Genomic DNA, 24,375 nt, shown 5'->3' on the forward strand with positions numbered 1-24,375 from the left:
ATCTTTTATCTGGATGGTACTAGGTTCAAATCCATAAGGTATGGACATTATTAAACATTTCCTACCACATTCCCTTTAACAGCCAGTATCAGGAGGGACATCCAGCCATAAAAAGCCCACCAATCCCTACTTTTTAACTTCAGATAAAACTGGCAAAGAAAGATGTAAATTTCAACAATTAAATTATTAATGCACACTAAAGCTATAAACTATAAACAGTTTACAGCTTTTGAAGTATCAAGGTGTTATAGAGTTCAAACATACATATTTCCTAGTAGAATGTTGATGAATCAAGTCTTAACCATATTAATTTAATCTTATTACAATCAGTTTTGACTCTCAGTCACCCCTCATTATTGGATTGTAATTAAAAATATAAATTTTAGCCAGTGAATCAAAGATAAACAATTACCTCAAGTATACTATGAGAGTCATTCAATAATTAAACAGACAAAGAGCCGTACAGAAAAAATGTTTTATTAAATAAATATAATTTTTTTGTCTACTTTTCCATATAATCCCCACCAACTTCTCTGCACTTGTACAATATTTTTAAGAGCCTTCTTATCACCTCAGCAAAGAATTCTTTATCTTGATCTCGAAGCCAGTTTTGTACTTTTTTCTTTACCTCTTTGTTGTCATTGAACTTGATGCCATAGAAAGCTTCTTTCATCAAACCAAACAGATAAAAATCTGAAGGGGCAAGGTCAGGGCTGTAAGAAGGTTGAGGTAGGAGCTCCCAAACACACTCTGCCAATAGTTTTCAGCGTCAGTTGCGCCATATGAGATCAAACGTTATCCTGAAGATGAAGCACACCTTTTCTCTGTCATCCCAGTCATTTCCTCTTCAAAGTGGCCTTGAATTTGTTCTCAATCATGGCTGAGTAGTGTAGGCTGTTAATAGTGCATTGGTCTCCCAAATAATCATAGAAAATCAGACCGTGGGCACTCCAAAAAATGGTTAACATGACCTTATGCATGGTTGCATTTTGAATTTCTCATGGACAGACGATTCAGGGTGTTTACACTGCATGCTTTGACACTTGGGCTCTGGCTCAAAATGATGTATCCAAGTTTCATCACAGGTTAAAATCCTGTCCAAAAATATGTCACCTTTGTTATTGAAACAATTTTTAAGATTGGTGCAAATGTGAAATCTCTCAGCTTTGTGATGAATGGTAAGCTCTCTGGGAACCCACCATGCATAAGTCTTACAGTAGTTCAGTTTGTTTTGAATGATGGAACAAGTTGTGCCAACACTTACTAGACATTTTTCAGCAATCCGTTTAACTGTAAGTTGTTAGTCTTCTTGGATAAGTAAATCAATATGAGAATCTAATGCCAAGGTTGGCACTGTTACTGGACGTGCAGAGTAGTGCTTGTAGGTCACGCTTTTGCAGCCACTTTTAAAGTTTTCCACCCATGTGTAAAAACTCTCACGGTTCATGCAACTACTGCCATATTGTTTATTCATTAGAGAGAATATTTCTGGTGGTTGTACACTTTCCGAAAGTAAAAATCAGATCACAGAACACTGTTCTTCAAAAGTACTTTTTTTAAATGGGCATGCCATCATAACTAAGACTTTAAAGGTTATGTTTATGTAACTATTAATTGAACAGCTGACTAACACTCTTCACATGGTTGCCAACTAACCCTTACAAAAGTTTCAATTGCCTGCATTAAGCGTTCCCTTCACTAGAAATGTTTGTCTGTTTAATTAATGAATGACCCTTGTATTATTTCACAAACAAGAGTTGTGAAACATACAGACCGTTTCTGATAACTATGTCTCAGAAGCAGCATATCTTCAGGTTTGATAATATTTTAATCAGGACTAAATATAGCTATCAGAATAGCCTGACAGTTTGTCAAATATTCATTCATTCAATGCAATGTAACAAATCACTTAAAATAAAACACATAAAAAAAATCTATAAAAAAGCAAATAGGAAATGTTAACACAAGCAACTGCTCATTACAAATTATATTCAATTATTCCACCAGAAAATGAAAAAGTACAAAAAAAAGCATTTAATAATATTTATTTATATATATTATTATAATATGATTAGTTTATTTATTTATAGCAATAAAATTATTACTATTACTAAAATCAAAATCATTACATACCAATAAATCAAAAATAAATTGTAAAAAATTACACGATGCATCATATGAAACTGGTTTTAGTAAAATATTATTCAAAAGATTGGTGATGATGCAATAAACTGTGGCTGTTAAGGGACCTAAAAACAGATTATTGCATTACTTATGATATAACCTATTATAGTACAATCAATTACAGCTTCTTTAAACTTCAATCAATATAAAGATTAATGTAAATAGCTAAAAATCACTTTTAGTGAAATGCAGATTTTAATGTTAAAAAGAATATTTATAATATAAATTGCAGAGTAGTGTCAATATTCTTTTTATATTGAAAAACATAATTTTAATCTTTCTGTAACTGTTTAAATCATGAACAAAATATTATATTTATAATTTTATATGTATTTCATAGTTAATTTAATATATATATATATATTAAATTATACTTAATATAATTTAATTTTACTTAATAAAATGTTGAATTTTTATTTTTAGATAATTTCTTTTCATAATTAAAAAACTTTTATACGCTCTGTCTTGCTTAATTGAAGGTCCAAAAAAATATTTTTTTGTTCACTTACAACATTAACTAATTAGATTTAATAATATTAATGTATACAACAAAAGCAAATAAAACACACTTAACATAACATACCAATAAAGAAATAAACTAATGACAAAAAAAGAATATTAATAATAATACCAGGTTATCAAAAAGTAAAAGACTAGAATATAGAATATAATAATCATTCCTAAAGTTAAAATTAGACAATAAGTAGCAAGGCATGTCAACCAAACTGATTTGTTATACGTTAGTTATAGAGAATTACCTTAATTTAATTCTCTTATGATAACTGACTTTGGTAGTTACTTTTCTTAAATTTATACTACTCAATTAGTTTTTAACACATTTCAAACCTCAAGAAAATATTTTAAAACATTTTTAACTTTAAACTTAGATAAAAGTTACCTTTTCTACAGAAGTAATTGTAGGTATTTGGATAATACTAACTATAATGGAACTCACAATGCTAGTTTTAACTGATCACACTAAACATTACATTAAAAAAAGTTCACTATATGCATGCAAATTCTGTACCTTACCAAATATCCCATTATATAAGAAATGTATTCCTTAAACTTTCTCCAAATTTTTCTAAACTAAAAATGTTAACACTGGTTTCATCTAAATGTAAAAATATCTCTCCACAAACCCATAGCATTATAAGGAAGGAATATTTATATCAACTAGTTCAATCAAATATGAACGTGTTTTAGAGATATCTAAAAAAATCTAATTAAGAAATCTAGAGATCTATTAAAAAATAATTTTCTGAAAAATATTTCAAGGGTTACATCTTTTTCAATCATCAATCAATTTCACAATACCTTCCAAAATTAGGGTACAACACAGAGACAATTATAATGTGAGCTACAGTAATCTGTTTCCAATAATTCAAGCTGAATTAAAAATTACAAACATGCACTATATTTATGGAATATTATCAATCTTCCGAAATATATTAAAATCTATCTTGGTGTCTGCCCGTACACTATAGCAAAATGAAACTAAAAATCTAAATGTGATCGGGTCAATCATTGACCATGTAGAATTTTCAAGAAATCCTACTGTTATGACATCCAATCAGTGATTTCAATAATGACACTCGACTGTTCTTTACCTAAGAGTGTTGTACTGCATATTGTTCCATGAACACAATTTAATGAATGTTCTGTTTTATGTTTACTTTCTTTTATTACTGTATTAGTGAATTTAAATTCAAATCTTTTTTTTTATTTACGTTACAATGTAATGGAAAAGAGATCAAAGAGAAAACATTACTATTGCCATTTACTGTAAAATTATATGAACTTAAATGCATAGATAAAAAGCCTAACACTTAAAGCTGTTGGTCAAGACTTCAGAATACGTTCCAGAACTGAAGGAGACTGAAAATACAATCAAACAGAATTAGAATTATGGAGCTTAAAGAAGAAATTTTCAGAAAGTGCTGTAACATCCAAATCATACATGAAGGAAATTGAATTTGAAAAAACAAACAAGGCATTGTACTTATTTTCTTCCATTCATGAAAAAACTGACAAATATTACAGAAAAATGTGCTATTATATTTTTAACCCCACCTACAGAAAGGTAAAAGTTTCTCTGGGAGCATTGGTTGGTTAGACAAGTGGAAAAAAGATATGTCATTAGGCAGTTTCATATCTGTGACAAAAATGTTTTCTGACAGAGAAAGTACCGATTCATTAAAAAAAAATTTTAAAACTGGTAAATGGAAAAGTGTACTCCTTTTTTCTAAAACAAATTTACAACTGATGAGATGGGTCTCATTTTCAGAATGCTTCTAAATAAAAGCTTAGCTCATATAAAATATTTTTAAGGCATATTTTTCTATGAATTTGCAAAGTTAAAAAGTATAAAAATGAAAAAAGAGTATCTCAGAATCTGTTATTTTTAATAAATATTGCTCCAACACATCCAGATGAGGAAGTACTGGGCAGTGCCACATTAAAGCAATATTTCTGCCACCAAATGTCACTTAAGTGTTATTTAGCTGATGGACTAAGGGGGTTTACTGAAGCACTTAAGATTTACATAAGAACGTATATGTAAGCAGAAGAGATAAGAATGCAGCAAATATGCTAGCAGAAGAGATAAGGAGAATGCAGCTGATATGCTAGCAGAAGAGATCAGAATGCAGCAAACTAAATAAATTTTGGAAAATAAAATGAGACGCCATTTTTATATTGGATGCTTGATATGAAACTAAAATAGAAACCCTAAAGGAAAAATAGAAAAAATAATTTCTTCTCAAAAGCTGTTTGCTGACAGTAGCTTAGAAAACAAACTTGAGCACAACTTTGGTAAAAAAAAAAAAATACCAGGTTGTGAAAACTCAACTGAAGGAGAAATTAAGGAATGGTTAGATTATGAATAGAAAGATTATGATTAAGAAGAAATTACTGCCAATGAAATAATGATGTCAACATTTTATTCTTAAAAAATGGAGTCATTTTGCAATAAAGAATGGTACTTTTCCAAAAAACAAACAAATATAGTGTACTCTTAAGTTCACAATTTTATACGACTTAGCATAACCTACTATTGTTAAGCATATTAAAAATACCACTACGTTAATTAAACCTACCTTTTGCAATATTGGTAGCTTAATAATTTCATTTTTTATACTTTCAATAACAGAGTTTTGCTATAATCCCAGGCACCTGATGTTCACTAACTCAGATTAGCAAGACTTTATTGGTTTTTCCTACTCCTGCATAAAATATTTTTGCAGTTACAAAGAATTTATTAAATTTCTTTTAAATATAAAACTGAATCTTCACAATTTTCATATACACTACAATAATAAACACTTTATCTGTAAATTTTCTGTATTACTTCAAACTCATGATCAAAAATTTTATTGCCAAACTACCATTTCTGCAGAAAATGTATGCTCTCGAACTTTAAGCCTTGTTTTTTTTTTATTTTATATTTTCCTTTTTAGCCTCTGGTAATTACCTTTCAGATAATACTTCAGACGATGAATGAGAATGGTATGTATGAATGTAAATGAAGTGTAGTCTTGTACAGTCTCACTTCAACCATTCTTGAGATGAGTGGTTAATTGAAACTCAACCACCAAAGAACACGATCCAGTATTCAAATCCGTGTAAAAATAACTGACTTTACTAGGATCTGAATGCTAGAACCCTCGACTTCCAAATCAGCTGATTCAAGCTTTAAGCCTTGGTAAAAACAAACTTTTTGCTCAATTTTAAAACACATTACACCAAAATTTTAATATTTTTATTTTGCAATTATTATAAAGTATAATAATAAAATTAATAAAAAATAGAAGTTCAAACATCACAGTGAAGTTGTTTTTTACTACTTTTTTAAGGTCTGCTTCTGATGCGAGTACAGAAAAAGATACAATTTTATTTAATCTTCTCTTGCACAAATTGACTCTGATCGCTATCTATTACAAAATGACTACTCATCCAACTTAGATTTTTCGAAATACTTTTAGAAGCAGTACCAGGAAGGGGAAAGGAAGCCAGGAGTGGAGGTTTAGTCGGTAGTGTGCAGGTAGGCGCCCGTAAATGGGGTTCCTCCATCTCTTTAAAAAACAAAGCTTAGAATTTTAGAGAAGAAAGCTCTCATTCTAATAACTTATCTTCCCTTAAGATTTCATATCAGTACCTTAAACCATTTATGAGCTATTATTCAGTTTATAAAACCATTTTAGCTCTTAACTTTACAACACAGAAACACAGGTCAAAGTTTTGTCTTTGTCATCACTAAACTGTAAGTTGATAAATATTACTTACCTTTTATTAAAAGTTCATTATCCTATCTCTAAGTTTTTAAGATTTCTATCTAAAATGAAATAATTCTTTTAATGGAATTTGTAAGAGAAAAATCATAGAAAGTAGTCAATAGTAGGTTTGCACTCTCTCTCTCTCTTGACTATGGGAGGATACACAACTGTTTCTATTACAAATTTCATATTTTTTGATAAATTTTTTTTTAAGTAAAGCATTTTATTTTATTTTCACACATAAAAAAAATATCATAAATGTTCTTATTAGACACTTCTAACAGTAAAAACAACTACATTATTAAAATAAATCTGTGTTGGAGTTATTGCTATAGGAATTAGATGAGCTAGAGCCAGCGTAGTACACATCAACTACCAGTGACTATAGTTCCAGAGCTGTTCTATACCTAACAATTTTTTTGTAGTTATAAATCTCTGCAATTCTTTTTACGTGATTCATGCAATTCTTCCACACTTGAATCATTTCACAATTTGGTCTTGGTCTTGTACAATGACTATTGCTACTCTGCTTATAACAGCTGCTCAAATTATATACTGCTTAATTCACAATAGGCACAATCATAACTTAATATCTGTCTATAAAAATTTAGTAGTAACGTTTCGTTTCTATTGAGATTTTCAAATTTTTTTCTTTAATTAATAAGTATAGCTTTCATTAAATATTTCAGATTTGAAATGACAATAGGAAGTTAAATTTTCTTTTTCACTAGCCCCAGAATAATGTCACTTTTACTCCACAGCATGTTCAGATTTTTAGTTTCAGAATCAGGCAATGTGTGGTACACAGTCTGATCCAAAACAATAGCTGATTTGGCAGAAGAAAGACCAACACTTTCCTGAACTATTTTGAAACACATAGCACTCATCTCAGTGTAGAAATCACCACAATCCTTTCTCCCAACAAAACAACATTCTGCCACTTCTATAAATCCATCTTCATTTTCAGTGTGTAAAATAATAACTTGTCATGCACCGAACTGCAACTGAAATCTTCCTCCCCGTTCATACTTTCTGTACAACACCTTGATATAAATCGCAATTGCTGAAGTTGTCTTCTACAGGTTTCCAGTTTCCTCTTGCCATCAAAACACATCATATGATTTTGGTTACATCTCATCTCACCTAAATAAAATATTTTGTAAAAATGTTCACAACATTTAATATTTTCACTAGGATTATCATAATTAATTTCAGTGTAATTTTCTGCCCTTCCAACCATTGTCACTCTACATCCATAATTGATACATTTTGGAATACTCCCATTCTCAAAACTAACACACTCAAAATATTTTGTACTTGGAAGCTTGCAACCTTTTCTCATAAGTATTGTTATGAGAAAATAAGGCAAGTTACAGCAATACTTATAGATTTAAACAGTAACAGCTTCCTATTTTAAATCAAAATCCAATGTTTTTCACAATTTGCCTAGTTTTGTGCTAGAAATTAAAGACAAACTAGTCATTATGTCTTGGAGTTTCTGCTTGAGCTTTTCTATGATTTGACTGGGTTGGGCTGGAACAGTTTATTGACATAAAAATTACTAATTTTTCCCAAAATAAAAGCAATTTTAATTCATCAATTGTTATCTTTGGCCACCCACAGACAAAATAAATTTCTTTTTACAAATTGAAGGTCGAGGATATTCCAGTATATACTTTTAAATCTGATATCTCTTGATGCTCCATTTTTCCACTCCAAGCTTGAAAAAATAAATACAACTTAAAAACGAGTCTTCCATGAGTCATATTGACTGTGTTAACTATTATTGAATGAATAAATCAATTCACTAATGTGAAAAATAAAGATAATTTATTTTGTGGTTTTCTTTAGAATTTAGACTTGAAAATGTTTAATTAATGAGCAACTTATAACTTAATTAATAAAGAAAACTGTTGAAAATCTGGATAAATTATGATATGACTCATTCTGTCATAATTATCAATTATTATCAAAACTTTTTCAGACAAATATTACAAAAATAATAATTTTGTTATAATAGTTAATATATTTTAAATGGTTAATACACAATTTTTTTTACTAAAATACCAGAATTTCACAAAAATGAGAAAGAGTCACTGATAACAAAAAAAAATCTTATTTATATGGACTTAAAAATGTTTACAAGGTGCTATTATAAAAATGGGAATCACTATTATGAAAATGGTTTATGGAAAATCATTAAATATCTATGAATATCTATTCTGTAGTGTAATAGTGGTTGTTATAATAAGAGAAAAGATATATGGCTTTAACAAGACAAACATTTTCAGTGCAAGATGTCAAATTCAAATGTGGGATAATTTTGTTTAACAAAAAGATAAAAATTTTGGTTTAAAGCACTGGATATAATTAAGATATTGGAATAAAACAATGTGTATAATGGGATATACTAACACATAGACATAAAATGTAGAATGAATGGAAAAAAATAAGGACTAGTGAATCACCTTACCCTCTGTGAATTATTGAAAAATTGGCAATATCCATTTCAGAATTGGGTTTATATTAATTGGTGGAGCATTAAAAAAGGAAAGAAGCAAAGAAGTTTATGAAATGGATGTGTTTAAGGCATTATTCCCTCGCTGTGACATGAAGGAGCCTAAAATGGCCTACCAACATAGCCAATGGCCAAATACAAGTTATCAAATGTTCTTTCAAAACAATATAAACTTAATACCAAAAAATATATCTAATAGAAAAATAACTACTATGCTTTAGAAAATTAATACTGAACTCAATTTTGTTAAAAAAATAAATATGAACTGGGCAGTGAAAAATATCAATAAAAATTACTATTATTCAGAGAAAATGTTCCAAATGTGACGGACAATTTACTGAAAAGCAAAAAGCACTTGAAACGCAAAAATATAACGTACAAATCAAGATAATAAAATAAAAAAATACAGCATCTATAATTTCAAACTGACAATAGAAAAATTACTGGTTAACAACCATACATTTTCTAAACAGTTCAGATTGATTTCTAAAGCTTACTATGACTATTAAATACTGGAAAATATTGTATTTTTATAATCAAATTTTTTTAGAAGGAATTAACTATTATTACTAAGAAATACCTTACATATATACATAATAAGCTGTTATAGTGTTATACCTCTGTATCTCTATTGTATTCTGTAATTTTGCACTTAGCAATGAATAAATATAGTAGTAGTTTTACAAGTTTGAATATAATACAAGTAATTAGGTGATTACAACAGAGATTAATTACTCAAAATATTACATAAACTTTGAATTATATGGCTACTCGTGTATAATACAAAAGACAGGCTTGACAATGATTGCTTAAGTAACTGAGGTTAAAGTTCCCTCCACCATAATGAAAAAGATATATATTCCCTAAATGTATTAACTTAAAAAAAAAATAAGATATTCATAAATTTAAAATAATAACAGACATGTAGACTTGACCCATGTCTCTGCATTGTATTATTCTAAAGATAAAATGATTTTACAAATTTAATAACTGCTCAAAAATGGTTAAAGAAAGAGATCTGAAATTTAAGGAGATAGGTTTACACAAATAATGGACTTCCTTAAGTAAAAATTTGAGCAGGATTGGTGCATAATTATATTATTACTAATTGTAATAGCATTATTACATATTATTAACAATTACTTAATTACTAAAGCATTAATAATTATGTACACAAACACCATATATTCTAATATTTATATTTCAATTTTTAACTTCCTCTACAATTTTTACCTTAGTAAAGATAAATTTGACTAATTAACGTTAGTCAAATGTTAATCATTAAAGCTTACTGTAAAGTATTGATGATTAATCTGGAAGGTTATTATTATTAAATAATAAAAGCATTATTTTGCTAAAATCTGTCATCAATAAATTTCATCAAATTACTTTTTGTATCCTGGTTCTAAAAATACTAAAGAAAAAATAAACATCTACAAAATCATTCAAAATCCAAGAAATTATCTAAAATCAAAGACAAAATTTGGAAACTAAAGCTTACTACAGTGCAAAGGCAACAACAATGTAAATATAACTGCAATGTTTAGTTAAGTTCTAATAATAATTTTTTTAAATTTAAATACCGTCTAGATTCTTCATATTTCAGCTGTTGTTTAAGGAATATAGCATTTCTAAAAAGATCCTGAATATCTGTAAATGTTCTATCTGCATTTTCCATTGATTTGACAGCACTGAAATAATACATTTCAAAAAGGTATATTAAACTAATTCTCATCAATCAAAATTCTGTTTGCAAAATTCTGCATTTTCATAGAAATATTAGTTATTTCTATGAAAATGCGGAGGAGGTAGCAAGTCTGTATATAAAACAACAATCAGATTATTTCAACAATACTAAATAGTTTCAACCGCTTAATAATTAGTAAAGTAATTAAAACACAATAATCTTCTAGCAATATTTCATTAAACTAATCTAACAAAAAAAATAAATTAACTTATAATAAAATGATTAAAAACACAAAATGACAAACACAACATTAGTCACATTAGACTTTTTTACAATGAATAAAGCTTTAAAACTTGCTTCATAATAACAGTAAAAAATTGTGGCTGATCTCCCCAAACATTCTTCTACTGCAAATTTATGCAATTTCATTATTGAAATTTGTTTTCAAAAACAAGAAAATATACAGATAAATTCATTATTTTGACAATTTTTTCAACATAACTAAACTATATGAATACAACAAAAAAAGTCTAAGAACATTCCCATCAAATACGTAATAATCAATTTTTCTAATTGCCCTCAGCCAAGATGTAAATATTTTGATCATACACATTTCCAGATATTAGTTATTGAAATGGTTATTAAAAAAAGTAGAATAATTGATACATCTATATGCATTAAGTTGGGTAAGAAACTGTGTATACAAATAAAATTGGCCACTGTTATACAGAGGATGATCTGATATCTATATATAAAAATGTGAAAGGTACTTGGTGTCAGTGAGGGTAATGTGTACTGTCACAAGAATACAATAGCCCATGCCATGTTCTTCCACAATAGCTATACTGTCTATGTTGCTACATTGTGATCACAGTATTTTTTCTCTCCATAAAAGTTAATGACACGGTTATTTTAAAATAATTACTTTTAATTGTCACTTCATCTGTAATATAACATTTGTATTTTTTTAAATTATTAATTATTCTTATTTTAACAATCAAAATAAACATAAAAATACCGGTTATCTTTCATTAACCTCCTGCCAGTTTTTATCAATGAATTTTTATGATATTTAAATGATAATAAATAATAATATTGAATATTAAGTTAATATTATATTATTGAATATTATAAGTTAATATTTTTTTAATTACATGTGACATTTTTATAAAACATACATTATATAAGGAAAATTATATTTATTACACTTAGAAAAACCAACTATTATATAGATTTATTATACAGGTCAAAAGACAGCAAAAAAATTATATAATCTTCCAGAATGGACTGAACAGATTCTGAGCCACCTTCTACTTTATGCTGCCAGAGAAATTCACATAAATGGTTATCTAATAAATTACTTGCTGTGCTATTTTTTATGATGAAGCTTATTTTTTTTCTATTCCCCACAGCCTTTCAACAGTCTGGGTATGAGCCCCAGTAATTAAATTTATAAAATTTTGAGCGTAGTTAACAGCGTTATATACATATTTATGGTCCAAATTTTGTAACCTATTGTAGATCACCTACTGATCTGAAATAATAATTAATGAATCAGATGTAATGAAATAAATTATTACTGGCAGTAATGAATCTGCAACACAAAACACTCGAGCATAGACTCATCAATTTTGACATACGTCATTCTCTAGCCAAACAGTTTATTCACACAAACTTCCCACAGGTAATTACTGTAGTCAACAAATGTATTATGGTTAATTTCTAGTTCATGTTCACAGAATTAACTGACATTTCAAAACTCCATGAATATACAAGTAAAAATATTTTGTCCAATCTTAGTTTGAAACCTTGGGACAGTGCATTTGAATAAATCTAAACATTACCTCAGCATTCCCTATTGTTACAATGCCATAATTACACAATTTTAGAATACTCAAACACAGGTACTTTTTCATCAGTTATTTCATACAAACAACATGGACTACTGGGTACATCCATTAAAGAGAAAACAAAATGCAAATACAGTAAGAATAGGAACCTAACTTAAATACTATCACTGTGAGACTGGTTACTAAAAAACAAATAAAAAGGGATAATCATTTATCATGAATTAACACATTTGTGAAGTGGAACACAGAGAAATATGTCAGTAAGTGCATCATCAAATATAAGTTACTCTCTTAATATAATATTGTAATATCTTTTCATTCTCTTTGTAATAAGTGTATCTTAAATTGCTATAGAAGTATAGTATAATGAAAGTACTGAAAATCATCACTGAAACTTATTAATTCACTGTAACAACTGAAGGGGCAGGAGGAAAATGTAAGAAAAATAAAATACCATTTTTTTTATATTTAAAAACAGTCCATATTGGCTGAAATAACTATTTAATTAAAAAATAGCTAATTAATTTTATTTAGCATGGCCCATTGGTATATATAATATAAAAATATGAATTACAGATTCCGCTTACCAATAATTTTAATTATTTATGTTCTAGCACTTTCAAAAAAATTATTTTTCTTAAAATAAAAAATCAGTCTTCAGGATCATGTAATGAACTTGATATATTATATTATAAATATTCACTTCACATATTAAGATTGATATAAATTAAAATAAAATAAAATTTATATAAATATAACAGTTGATCGCCAAGTTATAAATAAGTCATATGTTATAATACATCATGTCGACAAAATCATCTCAATTGTTATGTTTATTGATATAAAAGCAGTTTGGCCAACTTAAGAATCAATAATTATTATTTAAAATCTGTTTGAATAAAATATAGTTTTCAAAATTTGTTTGTTCATTTTTCAGTTTGTTGTCACTTAAGTAGAAGTGGAATTTTTCTAAGATATTCATTTAAAATATAAAAGTCATTGAGTATTCAAGAATATTAATAAAATTATTTGGATCATAATCATGACCGTTTTACAGAATATGTCTGGCAAGATTATATCGTTCTTTGTTTCCTCTATTTATACAGTTACTTTTAACTTTGATATTAATATATTTTGGTTTTTTTTTGTCTTTAGTTATTTGACTGGTTTGATGCAGCTCTCCAAGATTCCCTATCTAGTACATTCATTTCATTTCAGTATACACCCTACATCCTTCATCCCTAACAACAATTTGTTTTACATATTCCAAATATTGCCTGCCCGCACAATTTTTCCCTTCTACCTGTCCCTCCAATATTAAAGCAACTATTCCAGGATGCCTTAATATGTGGCCTATAAGTCTGTCTTTTAACTATATTTTTCCAAATACTTCTTTCTTCATGGATTTGCCATTATACCTCTTCATTTGTCACTTTATCCACCCATCTGATTTTTAACATTCTCCTATAGCATCACATTTCAAAAGCTTTTAATCTTTTCTTCTCAGGTACTCCGATTGTCCAAGTTTCATTTCCACATACAGCTACGCTCCAATAAACATATACTTATATATTATGGTATTATTTTATAACATAACATTTTTTGGTAGAATTTTATGTTACAATGTTTTTGTGAAGTTTTAATTTTAAGTTAAAGAACTTCACTGCCATAGTTTTTTGGTTATAATTTAGATTTTTTTTTTTAATCTACTAGATATAATTTTATTTAATTTAGTTAAAAAACTATAGAAATGAATTTCTTAACTTAAAATTAAAACTTCACAAAACCATTGCAAACATAAAATTCATCAAAAAATGTTTATATTATAAAATAACACCAAAATATATTAATATCAAAATTAAAAGTAATACTAAATTTGCTATCATTACTAAAAAGAAATGTGAAATAGAATGGTTAAAAAATTAAATTAAATTCCTATACAATAAAAAATTTAAACATGCAAATATATTTATTAAATGCAGATCTGCTTTTTGAATTGGATTAACATAATTTTTTACAAAATATTTAATATAATTGAATATAATATCAATAAATTAATGAATAATAAATATATTACCATGAATAGAAAATTTAATAATTTGATGAATGAAAGGAAAAAATAAGATAATATTGTAATTTCTAATAATACAATTAATCAATCAGGAACATAAATTTGAAGCAGTTGTGGTCAACACTACAAACATTGAATTTAATGATAATAATATTAAAATTATTAAACATATATACAAATTCAATCTAGCAATTTTAAATAAAAATAAAATTATTAAAAACACTATCGTAGACGTGGAAAACAATATATTTAAAATTAATATCACAGATAATCAAAATAAATTAAGAAATCTGTTTGTTAATGTTATTGATAGTATCAAACATAATAATAATAATCTAAATCATCATCATAAACATAGTCATAAACTAATACATAAAGAAATATAAAAAAACAAATTAAATAATAATTGATTTATTGCCAAATCAGACAAAACTAATATCCCTGTTATTATTAATAATACTTATATATTGAAAAAAACTAACAAATTCAGACGATACGTTCAAAGAAATTAAGGATCCCACAAACAAAATTAAAAAAAAAAATATTATTTCTAATATTAATGCAACGCAACATTAATATTAGGATGAATACATTAAAAATAGATTTAAATTAATACAATCCCCCCCCCCCCTATTGAAAGCATTAGTAAATTCATAAAACTGATATGCCCATGAGACCTTTAATAAACTGTAAAACTCAGCTATCTATCTATCTACTAGTAAGTTCATATCTATCACTTGAAAAATATATATTGAAATCGATAATAAATATAATTTGAAAAATAGTTATGAATTAGTAGATAAAATTAATAATGTAAATATAAATAACATGACTAAACTCATAACACTGGATATAAAAGACATGTATATTAATATTGATATGAACTATTAATATAAATAATAATACTTTGAATAAATTAAAGATAGGTACTAACATAATATATAAAGTAATAAATTTATTAAAATTATGTGTTAAACACAATTATTTTGAATTTAATAACTAATATTACCAACATGAAAAAGGTCTCTCTAAGGGATCACCCCTTTCATCTATCCTGGCCAACATTTTCATGAACAAATTAGAAAACAATTCCTTACATGACATATTTAATAAACATCAAACATTATTAAAATAAAAGAGATATGTTAATGATAAATTAATCAACAATTTAATGAAGTTGATAAACTAATAGAATAAATGAATTCTTTAGATAATAACATTAAATTTACATTAAGTCGAGAAAATAACAATAGCATTAATTTTTGGATATGAAAATTAAAAAGATTTTAATAATAATTTTGATATCGACATATACAGGAAACCTACTAAACAAAACACTATAATTCATCATAATTCATTTCATCCTTTGAATCATAAAATGGCAACCTTTACCTCATTGATTTATAGAGCAATAAAATTTTTTAAATGTAATAACATAAAATTAAAGAATGAATTAAATATATCGCTAAAATAAATTATAAACTAAAATATATATAAAAGATATAATAAAGCTAACAAATAATTATAATGGGAATGAATATGTTAAAATTGAGTATAATATAAATTACAGGAAATTCAATAAAATCTTTAAATCATTTAAATTATAAAAGCATATACAACAAACAAAATAATAAACTATCTAAAAAAAACAAAGATCCTTCTAAAACATTAAAAACATAATAAATTTAATTTAGATAAACAGGGAGTATACAGTTTGAAATCCACAAAATGCTATTTGGAATACATCGGTATGACTAATTGATCTTTTTAGATTAAAATTAAAGAACACACCAACTGTATAAATAAAGGAAACAAAGAACAATCTAATTTTGCCAGACATATTCTGGAACATAGTCATTATTATGATCCAAATAATTTTATTAATATTCTTGAATACACCAATGACTTTTATAAAATTACTATCTTAGAAAAATTCTACATCTACTTAAATAACAACAAACTGATAAACAAACAAATAAATTTTGAAAATTATATTTTATTCAAACAGATTTAAAACAATAATTATTGATTCTTGTGTTGGCCAAACTGCTTTTATTTCAATAAACATAACAATTGAGATGCTTTTATCAACATGAAATATTATAACGTATGACTTATTTTATAACTTGATCAATTGTTATATTTATATAAATTTTATTTTAATCTATATCAATTTTAATATGTGAATATTTATAATATATAAAAGTTCATCACATGTTCCTGAAGATAGAAAATAATTTTTCTGAAAGCAATAGAACATAAATAATTAATTACAACTGTTGGTAAGTGGAATCTATAATTTATATTTTTAAATAGTTAATTACTGGAAAAACATCGGTAAAAAGTGCCATAACAGGACAATGAGAAAAGATCGATTACTAGGCACTTAATATAATATTGTCCACAAATTAAAAATTTCTTATAAATAAAATTTTTTACTCTTGAAACATAAAAAATAAAATTAATAATAATAAATATATGACACACAAAATTATTATTCAAATGAGGACAAGATTTGTTAACAACAGTTAAATAATAAAAACCAGAATATATTGTAATTTACTAAAGTTGTTTTAATGATTGCTATAACCTGATATTGCATTAACAACAAGATAATACTAGAAAAGTCTTAAGTTCATACAATTTAATATTCTGCAAATATTACTGCTGTTACTGTTTACAGACTTTATGAATGAGCAGAATATTGTCACTTTCACTAATGCTTATCTCAATAACATACCAAGCAACTTCCTGTATTACCCACGTCCACAATGGAATGCTTGTGGCATACTCTTCACTCATTGTTACAACACGCTTACTGACATCACTGTCACCACATCATTGAATTAAAGTTTGCAAAACAACTCTGTCATTGCTTATTATCATGACTATGCCAAACATGGCCTCACTGTTCCCATTAGTCCCTGGCCTGCAGAACCAGTGCCCCCCTTAGCTGTTGAAGCATAATAATAATTTTCATCATCTGTGCCCTTACATTTTCCCACTATGTAATCCTTCTGGTTGAACAACACCTTTTGGAAGTGCTATTGCCTGTATTACAAAAAACAGACTGTTAAACACTTTTTAGTCTGAGAAAACAATCTGTTTTAGTTCCTTCTGGATTCTTCTTTTCTTTAGTATTTTCTCATTCTTTCTTCTTCATTGGAAGATATCTATTACCCTGGTCCATTATAATAATCCTGTTACAATATTAATGTAATATATTAATGTTCTTAATGTATTTTTATAACTTTTAAAAATCTCATATAAAAATAAAGTCATAATTTAAATGTAAAAAACCACTTTTCTTTAGTTTCTCTTCAGTTAAAGAAAAATATCATCGTTAACAGAAAAAGGAAGTTAAGAGTAGAGTAGAGTAGTAGTAAGTTAAAAGTAGAAGTTAAGATTATCAAAGAAGCATTACTAAGCTCCATACTCATCATAAAAGCTGTAATTAATCCTTTTTTAAGTACATCTTAAATAATAATATTCACAGAATCTTGTTTAAGTACATCCTAAATAACAATATTCACAGAATGATAATTCATTATTAATATTTTTCAAGAATTCTAGACGCAACAACAATTGTAATTTTTTTCTTATTAGTCACTTTGTCTGGTGGGATGCACTTTTCCAATCGTGTGTTAATTTGTTAATCTAAATACATTTATTACATTGCACTTCTTTAACTTTATCTTTATGTTATAAGCTAATTTCCATATTAATCAGGAGTGAAAGTAATAATGTAAATACTAAAAAAAAAAAATATTCCTAAATATTGATATATTTATACCTGCAGTATTATAATATTCAGCAGAATAACATACTCTTGATGGTAAAGTTATTTACCTTATAGCATACTCCACATCATAACAATGACCTTGAAGTTCATGGTGAACTTTGCTTACTTCCACCCGCTTGTCAACCATAGGAGGTAAGGCTTTACGGACATGTTCCTGCAGACGATAAAATGCTAATGATGGTTCATTTGCAACAATATGCATGTTTTCAGATATCCTTTCAGTAGCTGAAATTTTAAGCAAATGTTAATACACTATGACTGAATAAATGAAAAAACAAATTAGCAATTTTATATGAATACAGTGCAAAGTTTAAATGAAAAAAAAAAAACAGCGAAAATTGTTAATTTGAATCAAATTTAAAAAGTGTAAAAACAATGAAAGGGTGTTTTTTTGTCAGTTTTATTCAGAGCTACTTTAATTTTAATAAAAATCAACTAACGCTATTAGTCTTTCCCCTTATATCAAATTTGGACTTCGGATCGGTCTTTAAAGTTAGAATGTAAAAACAAAAGGCTGTATGCATTAAATAAACATTTCCAATAAAACAAACTTAACCTCATTGGTTATAACCAAACAATAAAAATGTCTCTTCACGATTAGAAAACCGATAAAAAAATTAACCTTTAGACATAAAAATTAATTACGGTTATCAGCATTTAAAATGAAAACAAAATAAATTAGGGAAATATACCTTTTTTAACTTTAGCGTCCAGTTCATGATCATGTTGCAATGTTGTCATTTTTTTAGTAAACAACTGGGGCTAGTAAAAACCCAATTACTAAGTGAAGTGAAAAAATAATTTAAAAGAAAATACATAAACTACTTAAGCAATTGCCACCTAAAATTGATAAATTGTACGATACATCACTACAGTTGACACAATCAGTCACGGGCTAACTTACAACGATGTTTGGTTCCAAAACGTACGCATCTAAAAACAGTTGTCACCAGCTAGCGACTTCATGAAAAATGAAGTCAGTTACTGACAATCATAAAACTATTTTTTTAATATACAGTTGAATATTGAATGATATATATATATATATATATATATATATATTATTTAAAATGAACTTTAACTTGTGCTTATTTACGAACGAGTTATCAGAGATCACCTGTGTGATATACGTATTATAATGTATTATCTACAAATCGGAATAAAATATTTACAGTAAATATTGTTAAAAACAAGTAAGGTTTTTGCTGAAATTTAATATATTTTCTCATTTCATTCCTTTATGCATATTTTAAATATATTCTAGCTCAGTTCTTATGATTTTCAGTTTCAAAATAAATGTTGATTTTAATTATATAGTTTTATTTTTGTAACCTGTTAATAGGATTATAATTTTCTGTTACAGACATTTAGAAAATCAGTTCCAATTATACTTCGGTAAAGTATGAATTTAAAAAGTTTAGGATTTGCAACAATAAACTGAAACAAATTTTTAAAACTTACTTCAATCATGTTCAGTGGCTGGTGCAACGGCTTTTACATTGACATCAGTTGATGTTACTGCTGATTTTTTTATTTATATAAACACATTAAAAATATGATTTAATTTGAATTGTAGCTGTTCTAGTGTAAAGTTGTGGATTTTTATTGCTACACATCTCCTAATATTCAGTTGTGTTATGATGTGGTTTTTTCATCCATGTATATATCAATGTTAGTGGATCTATAAACTGCTTAATAAATGTTTACTCTTTGTAGAGGGCTTTTAATAGTTCATTGCATCTTCAATTGCAATTTTATCCTATTTTACCAGTGTTTTAATCACCGTATTAATTTTAATTACCAGTGTAATAACATTTAACAATTATAACATCAACGGTGTTTAATCACATCAGCTTATCTAACACTTGTTAAAAATAATCATATTTTTAAAAAAAAGACACAAAAGCTTACAAATTTAAAAATTTTTGATGAAATTTATTTTTCAGAAGAATAAACAAAACAAGCAATTTCACACATAATGCAATAATATTGCCCTAGAAAATGTAAAATAACTGTTCTAATTGCACAATTTTCTATCTTATCAAGCAGGACACGTTTTTAAATATATATAATGCATAACAAAAAGATTTTCAAATGTTCTTTTCCATAACCCATTCAACACACAATTTTCTGATTTTTTTGGATCAAATTACTGTTGTCAAACTTCTGTTCTGTAAAATTCCAATCATCTTTGTTTCTTTTGGAAAAATGCCAAAAAGAGTTGAGAGAATTTGGTTCCTTTATAATTACTAAAACCTTTTCTTCAGAAACTCTGATTGATTTCCTTTCTCACTTAAATTTTTAATTGGGTAATGGTAGTGTCATCCCAGCCACTAACTAAGAAACATACATGCAATAATCAATACCGTATTAAATAATCATAAACTGAAGGTACTCAAGCTTGCTGAGATTGCAAACATCTTCATAGACCATGTGAACATTTTACACAATATTTTGGGAGAAAAAGCTTTCTGCTTAATGACTGCTGCATCCATTAATAATCGATCAAAAATGCATTTGACTAAACACTTATCAAAGAGTATTTAGACTTATTTAAAAACAATCTTGCTGCATTTCTTTGATATTTTATAACAGTAGATGTAACATGGATTCATCATTACATGCCAGAGACCAAAAGTGGGTGGGAGCAGGTTAAAGCGTCACAAAAAAAGAAAAATGCAGAAGTCGTAACTTAGGTTTTTTGGTATTACACTCATACATATCATCCTCTGAAGGTAATTACCGGAGGCTAAACAGGAAAAAGAAAATGTTTTTGGTATTCTTGTGATGTATTGCTCATAACTAGCTGAAAATCAGGAAGCATTACACTTCACCAAAGGACTAACTGAAGGATCCTACTAAGGTTAAATGTCCTCACCTGGTCAAAAAAAAAGTGCTCTTTGACTTAGATAACTGCACAAATCTTCGGTTATTGCTAAAAAACTACAATACCTAGTCTTCAAAGTGCTTCCACAACCAACTATTACTTCTTCTTCCCATGAAATGGCTCACTGGATAAAGATTCACTCCAAATGATGAGGCCAGAGCTGAGAGAACTGTTTATTTTACAGAGTTGGGCAAATCACATTATAATGAGGGTATTAAAAAGTTAGGAAGTCATTGGTGTAAATGTAAAAAAAAATTTAATGAAAAATCTTGTGTTTTCTTTGCCAAGCTTTCCAACACAGCTCTTTTTAAGTGGGCATTCAATTAAACCAAATAGCTACTAAATCTTAAGTTGGAGGAAACTTCATTGAAATTTAAAGAAAATAAAAATTATAATTTTTAATCGTTAATGCGGTATTATTATTTAAAGTTCATTTTATCTGTTTATTAGTTTTATTTAAAATATGAATAACATTTTCCTTATTATAAAATGCCATTTTTAAGTAAACCATGGTGAGAAAATTTGTCTTGATAAAAATAAGAAAAGGAATGCATTGAAATGATGTACTGTAAAAGAGACTGTTCACTCAGTAGAACTATGGATATGGGTGGGGGGGGGGGGGACTCTGGAATGCAAAATTAAATAATGGTTTTTATAACCTTACTTTTTCAAGTAATTTTCTTGAATTTTCATTCAAAAATACTTTGAATATCAGAATGACATCAGGCTATATATTATTACATTGTAATAATCTTACTCCAAGCAATATGATCACAAAGTAACAAAAAGTTATCTTCAAATGTTCTATGTACTTATTTTAATTAAAAACAATTTTTTATATTTCCTTTTTGGAAAAACTACTATGAGGTAACATGAGTAACTTTCTCTGCAAAGTAATAATTATAAAATGAGTCATCAAAACTGATCTGTTAGTGAAGAGTAAGACTTGAATATACCTAAAAAGAAAAGCAAATAAAAAAATATATAAAAAGTACATGGTGTACTGTCTGAGTTTACATTTCTATACTTCATAGTGTAGGATACTGAAATAATAACAAACATTAACAAAAGTTTAAAGAATTGATTTTCAAACTTTTTTCCCACTGCCCACATTGAGAATCAAAAATTTTGTAGTGCCTCAAAATTTTTAAACCAACAATCTGTTAAAAACAATAATTGTGATTGCTATTTTCAAGATGCGCTCTTAAAAACAGTAATTGCAATTATTGCTTTTAAATGTGGCATATCCTATTTCTGAATTGAGACTTACATTTTAGTTTGAGATATCAGGAAAACATAATTTTTGCCTTTTTTTCATCAGCCACTGCCTTCCTAGACTGCCTGAACAACCCCAAATTTTGTAAAAAGTAGTAATGTAAAAATACTCACTAACTCTTTTCTAATAATAAAGTTGTATATTCATCGATTATTGTAAAAATAATTTGATAATGGATGATGAGGTATCATCTTAAATGAGCAAAGTTGAAAGATACAACATAACAATTTTAAAACACTTTATGGAACACTGACCTCATGGTGGAGTGTTAGCATTTCTGCCTTTCATTTAGTATCCCTGATCCCTTCTTTGTAATTATTGAGTTTGTGGGTTCCCCTGCTAAATCAAATATGCTTAGGATGCAGAGTCCTTGATGATAGTCAGTGGATCCTTGGCATTGTCTGGTAGAGAGGCTCCTTGTGGGCTGTCTCATTTTGCAAAAATTAAAGCGTCTCAAAAATGTCTATTGTGGTAAAGCCTACCAGTTATTGGGAGGTCCTACTGCATCTCCTAACACTTCAGTTATCTTAGTGTAAAATTTGTCATTATTCAATATTTACTAATTCTAGCAAAAGTGGGTATCTTATTCAGCTAAAATATCATGTTAGAATGATTTTTTTTTTACTAGATCAAGTGGTCTATAAAAACTAGCAAAAATTACGCCATATCTGTTCATTACCCAACTATTGTACTTCATAGTAAAAATTAATCATTCTTTTTTTATATTGATGTGAGAATTGAGTTACATTTTAAAGAACAAAAAAATTTAATCTGAAAAATTGTGATATTTTTTTTTGTTTTATTAAGCTTCTTTTTTTACAATTAATATCACAGCATATCAACATTTTACATACTAGGTTTCCTGTATACTATTAATCTTAACAGGAAATAATCAATATACTTTATAATTATAATAAAGCCTGGAAGCTAAAGTGGAAAATATTTGTAAATAGTAAAAAATAAAGTAAATATATAAAATTAAACTGAAAAGTCTACAAAATACTTAACCAATATAAAAGAATAAATTATCTAATATTTATTTATTAGAATATATAAAATAATTAAAATATATTATTATAAAGAATAAAAGGTAAATAGCATAAACCTAAATAAAATATGTATTAACATCATTTACACTGAATTTCTTAGAGGCATTGTAAATGGATTACTTTTGTCAAACTGAGCTTCATGAGGTATTTACCATGAGACAATTGGATATGTTATTACTTTAAAAGGTCATGATTTCATTTTGCCACTTTTGGCCAATTGCAAAAGAAAAACAGTTAAGCTGACTGGATTTGAATTCATGTTGCTAGTTCAGTTTCACCAGAGTTAAATTATTAGCACTTCTTCAGAATGTCTCATTTGAGACTAACTGTATGCCTTAACTGGGCTTGGGACCTATTTGGAGGCAATAAAAAATGAAAAGTTAAATCACGATGGCTATGTAGTTCATTAAATGATTAGACATTTGAATCATGATCTAACAACAAATAAAAAATTACATGGATATAAAATTAATATGAATAATTGTAAACATGCTTATTATAACTTTAGATTACAAGAAAGTGAATAATAACCTTAAAATAGATGTATAAAAATTATATATAAATTACCAAAATTATACATAGACTTGAAATAAATTAGTCAAAGAAATAAAAGTGACAGTGTTATTGTTATTAAGAGGATCAACTGGAGGACAAATGTAAGATGCTCTCAAAAAATTATGACTGAAAACATCACACATTACATATAAACTCTGTTATTTTATCTCCAAGGTGATGTGAAATATTTTATTTTTATAAACCCTAATTATTTGCAAGTGA

General features: G+C 27.1%; 1 protein-coding gene across 5 annotated transcripts in view; it reads right to left on the reverse strand.

Annotated features, from left to right (window-relative positions):
• Positions 1–19,339, reverse strand: part of LOC142322050 (BLOC-1-related complex subunit 8 homolog) — a 28,822-nt gene extending 9,483 nt beyond the window's left edge. For 2 of the 5 annotated variants that reach the window (XR_012755768.1, XM_075360669.1), the window contains exons 1-3: positions 19,079–19,339; positions 18,434–18,611; positions 10,560–10,667 (exon numbers count right to left, since the gene is read on the reverse strand). Coding sequence is in view for 4 of the 5 variants with exons in the window: in XM_075360669.1 (XP_075216784.1) it covers positions 10,560–10,667; positions 18,434–18,611; positions 19,079–19,127 (335 nt within the window). In the remaining variant the exon portion in view is untranslated. The remainder of the gene's footprint in view (positions 1–10,559; positions 10,668–18,433; positions 18,612–19,078) is intronic. The other 3 variants (XM_075360668.1, XM_075360667.1, XM_075360670.1) reach the window with 3 other exon arrangements.
• Between the last annotated feature and the right edge of the window lie 5,036 nt (positions 19,340–24,375).

This window comes from Lycorma delicatula, chromosome 3 (genome assembly GCF_047948215.1).
Source record: "Lycorma delicatula isolate Av1 chromosome 3, ASM4794821v1, whole genome shotgun sequence".
Lineage (NCBI taxonomy): Eukaryota > Metazoa > Arthropoda > Insecta > Hemiptera > Fulgoridae > Lycorma > Lycorma delicatula.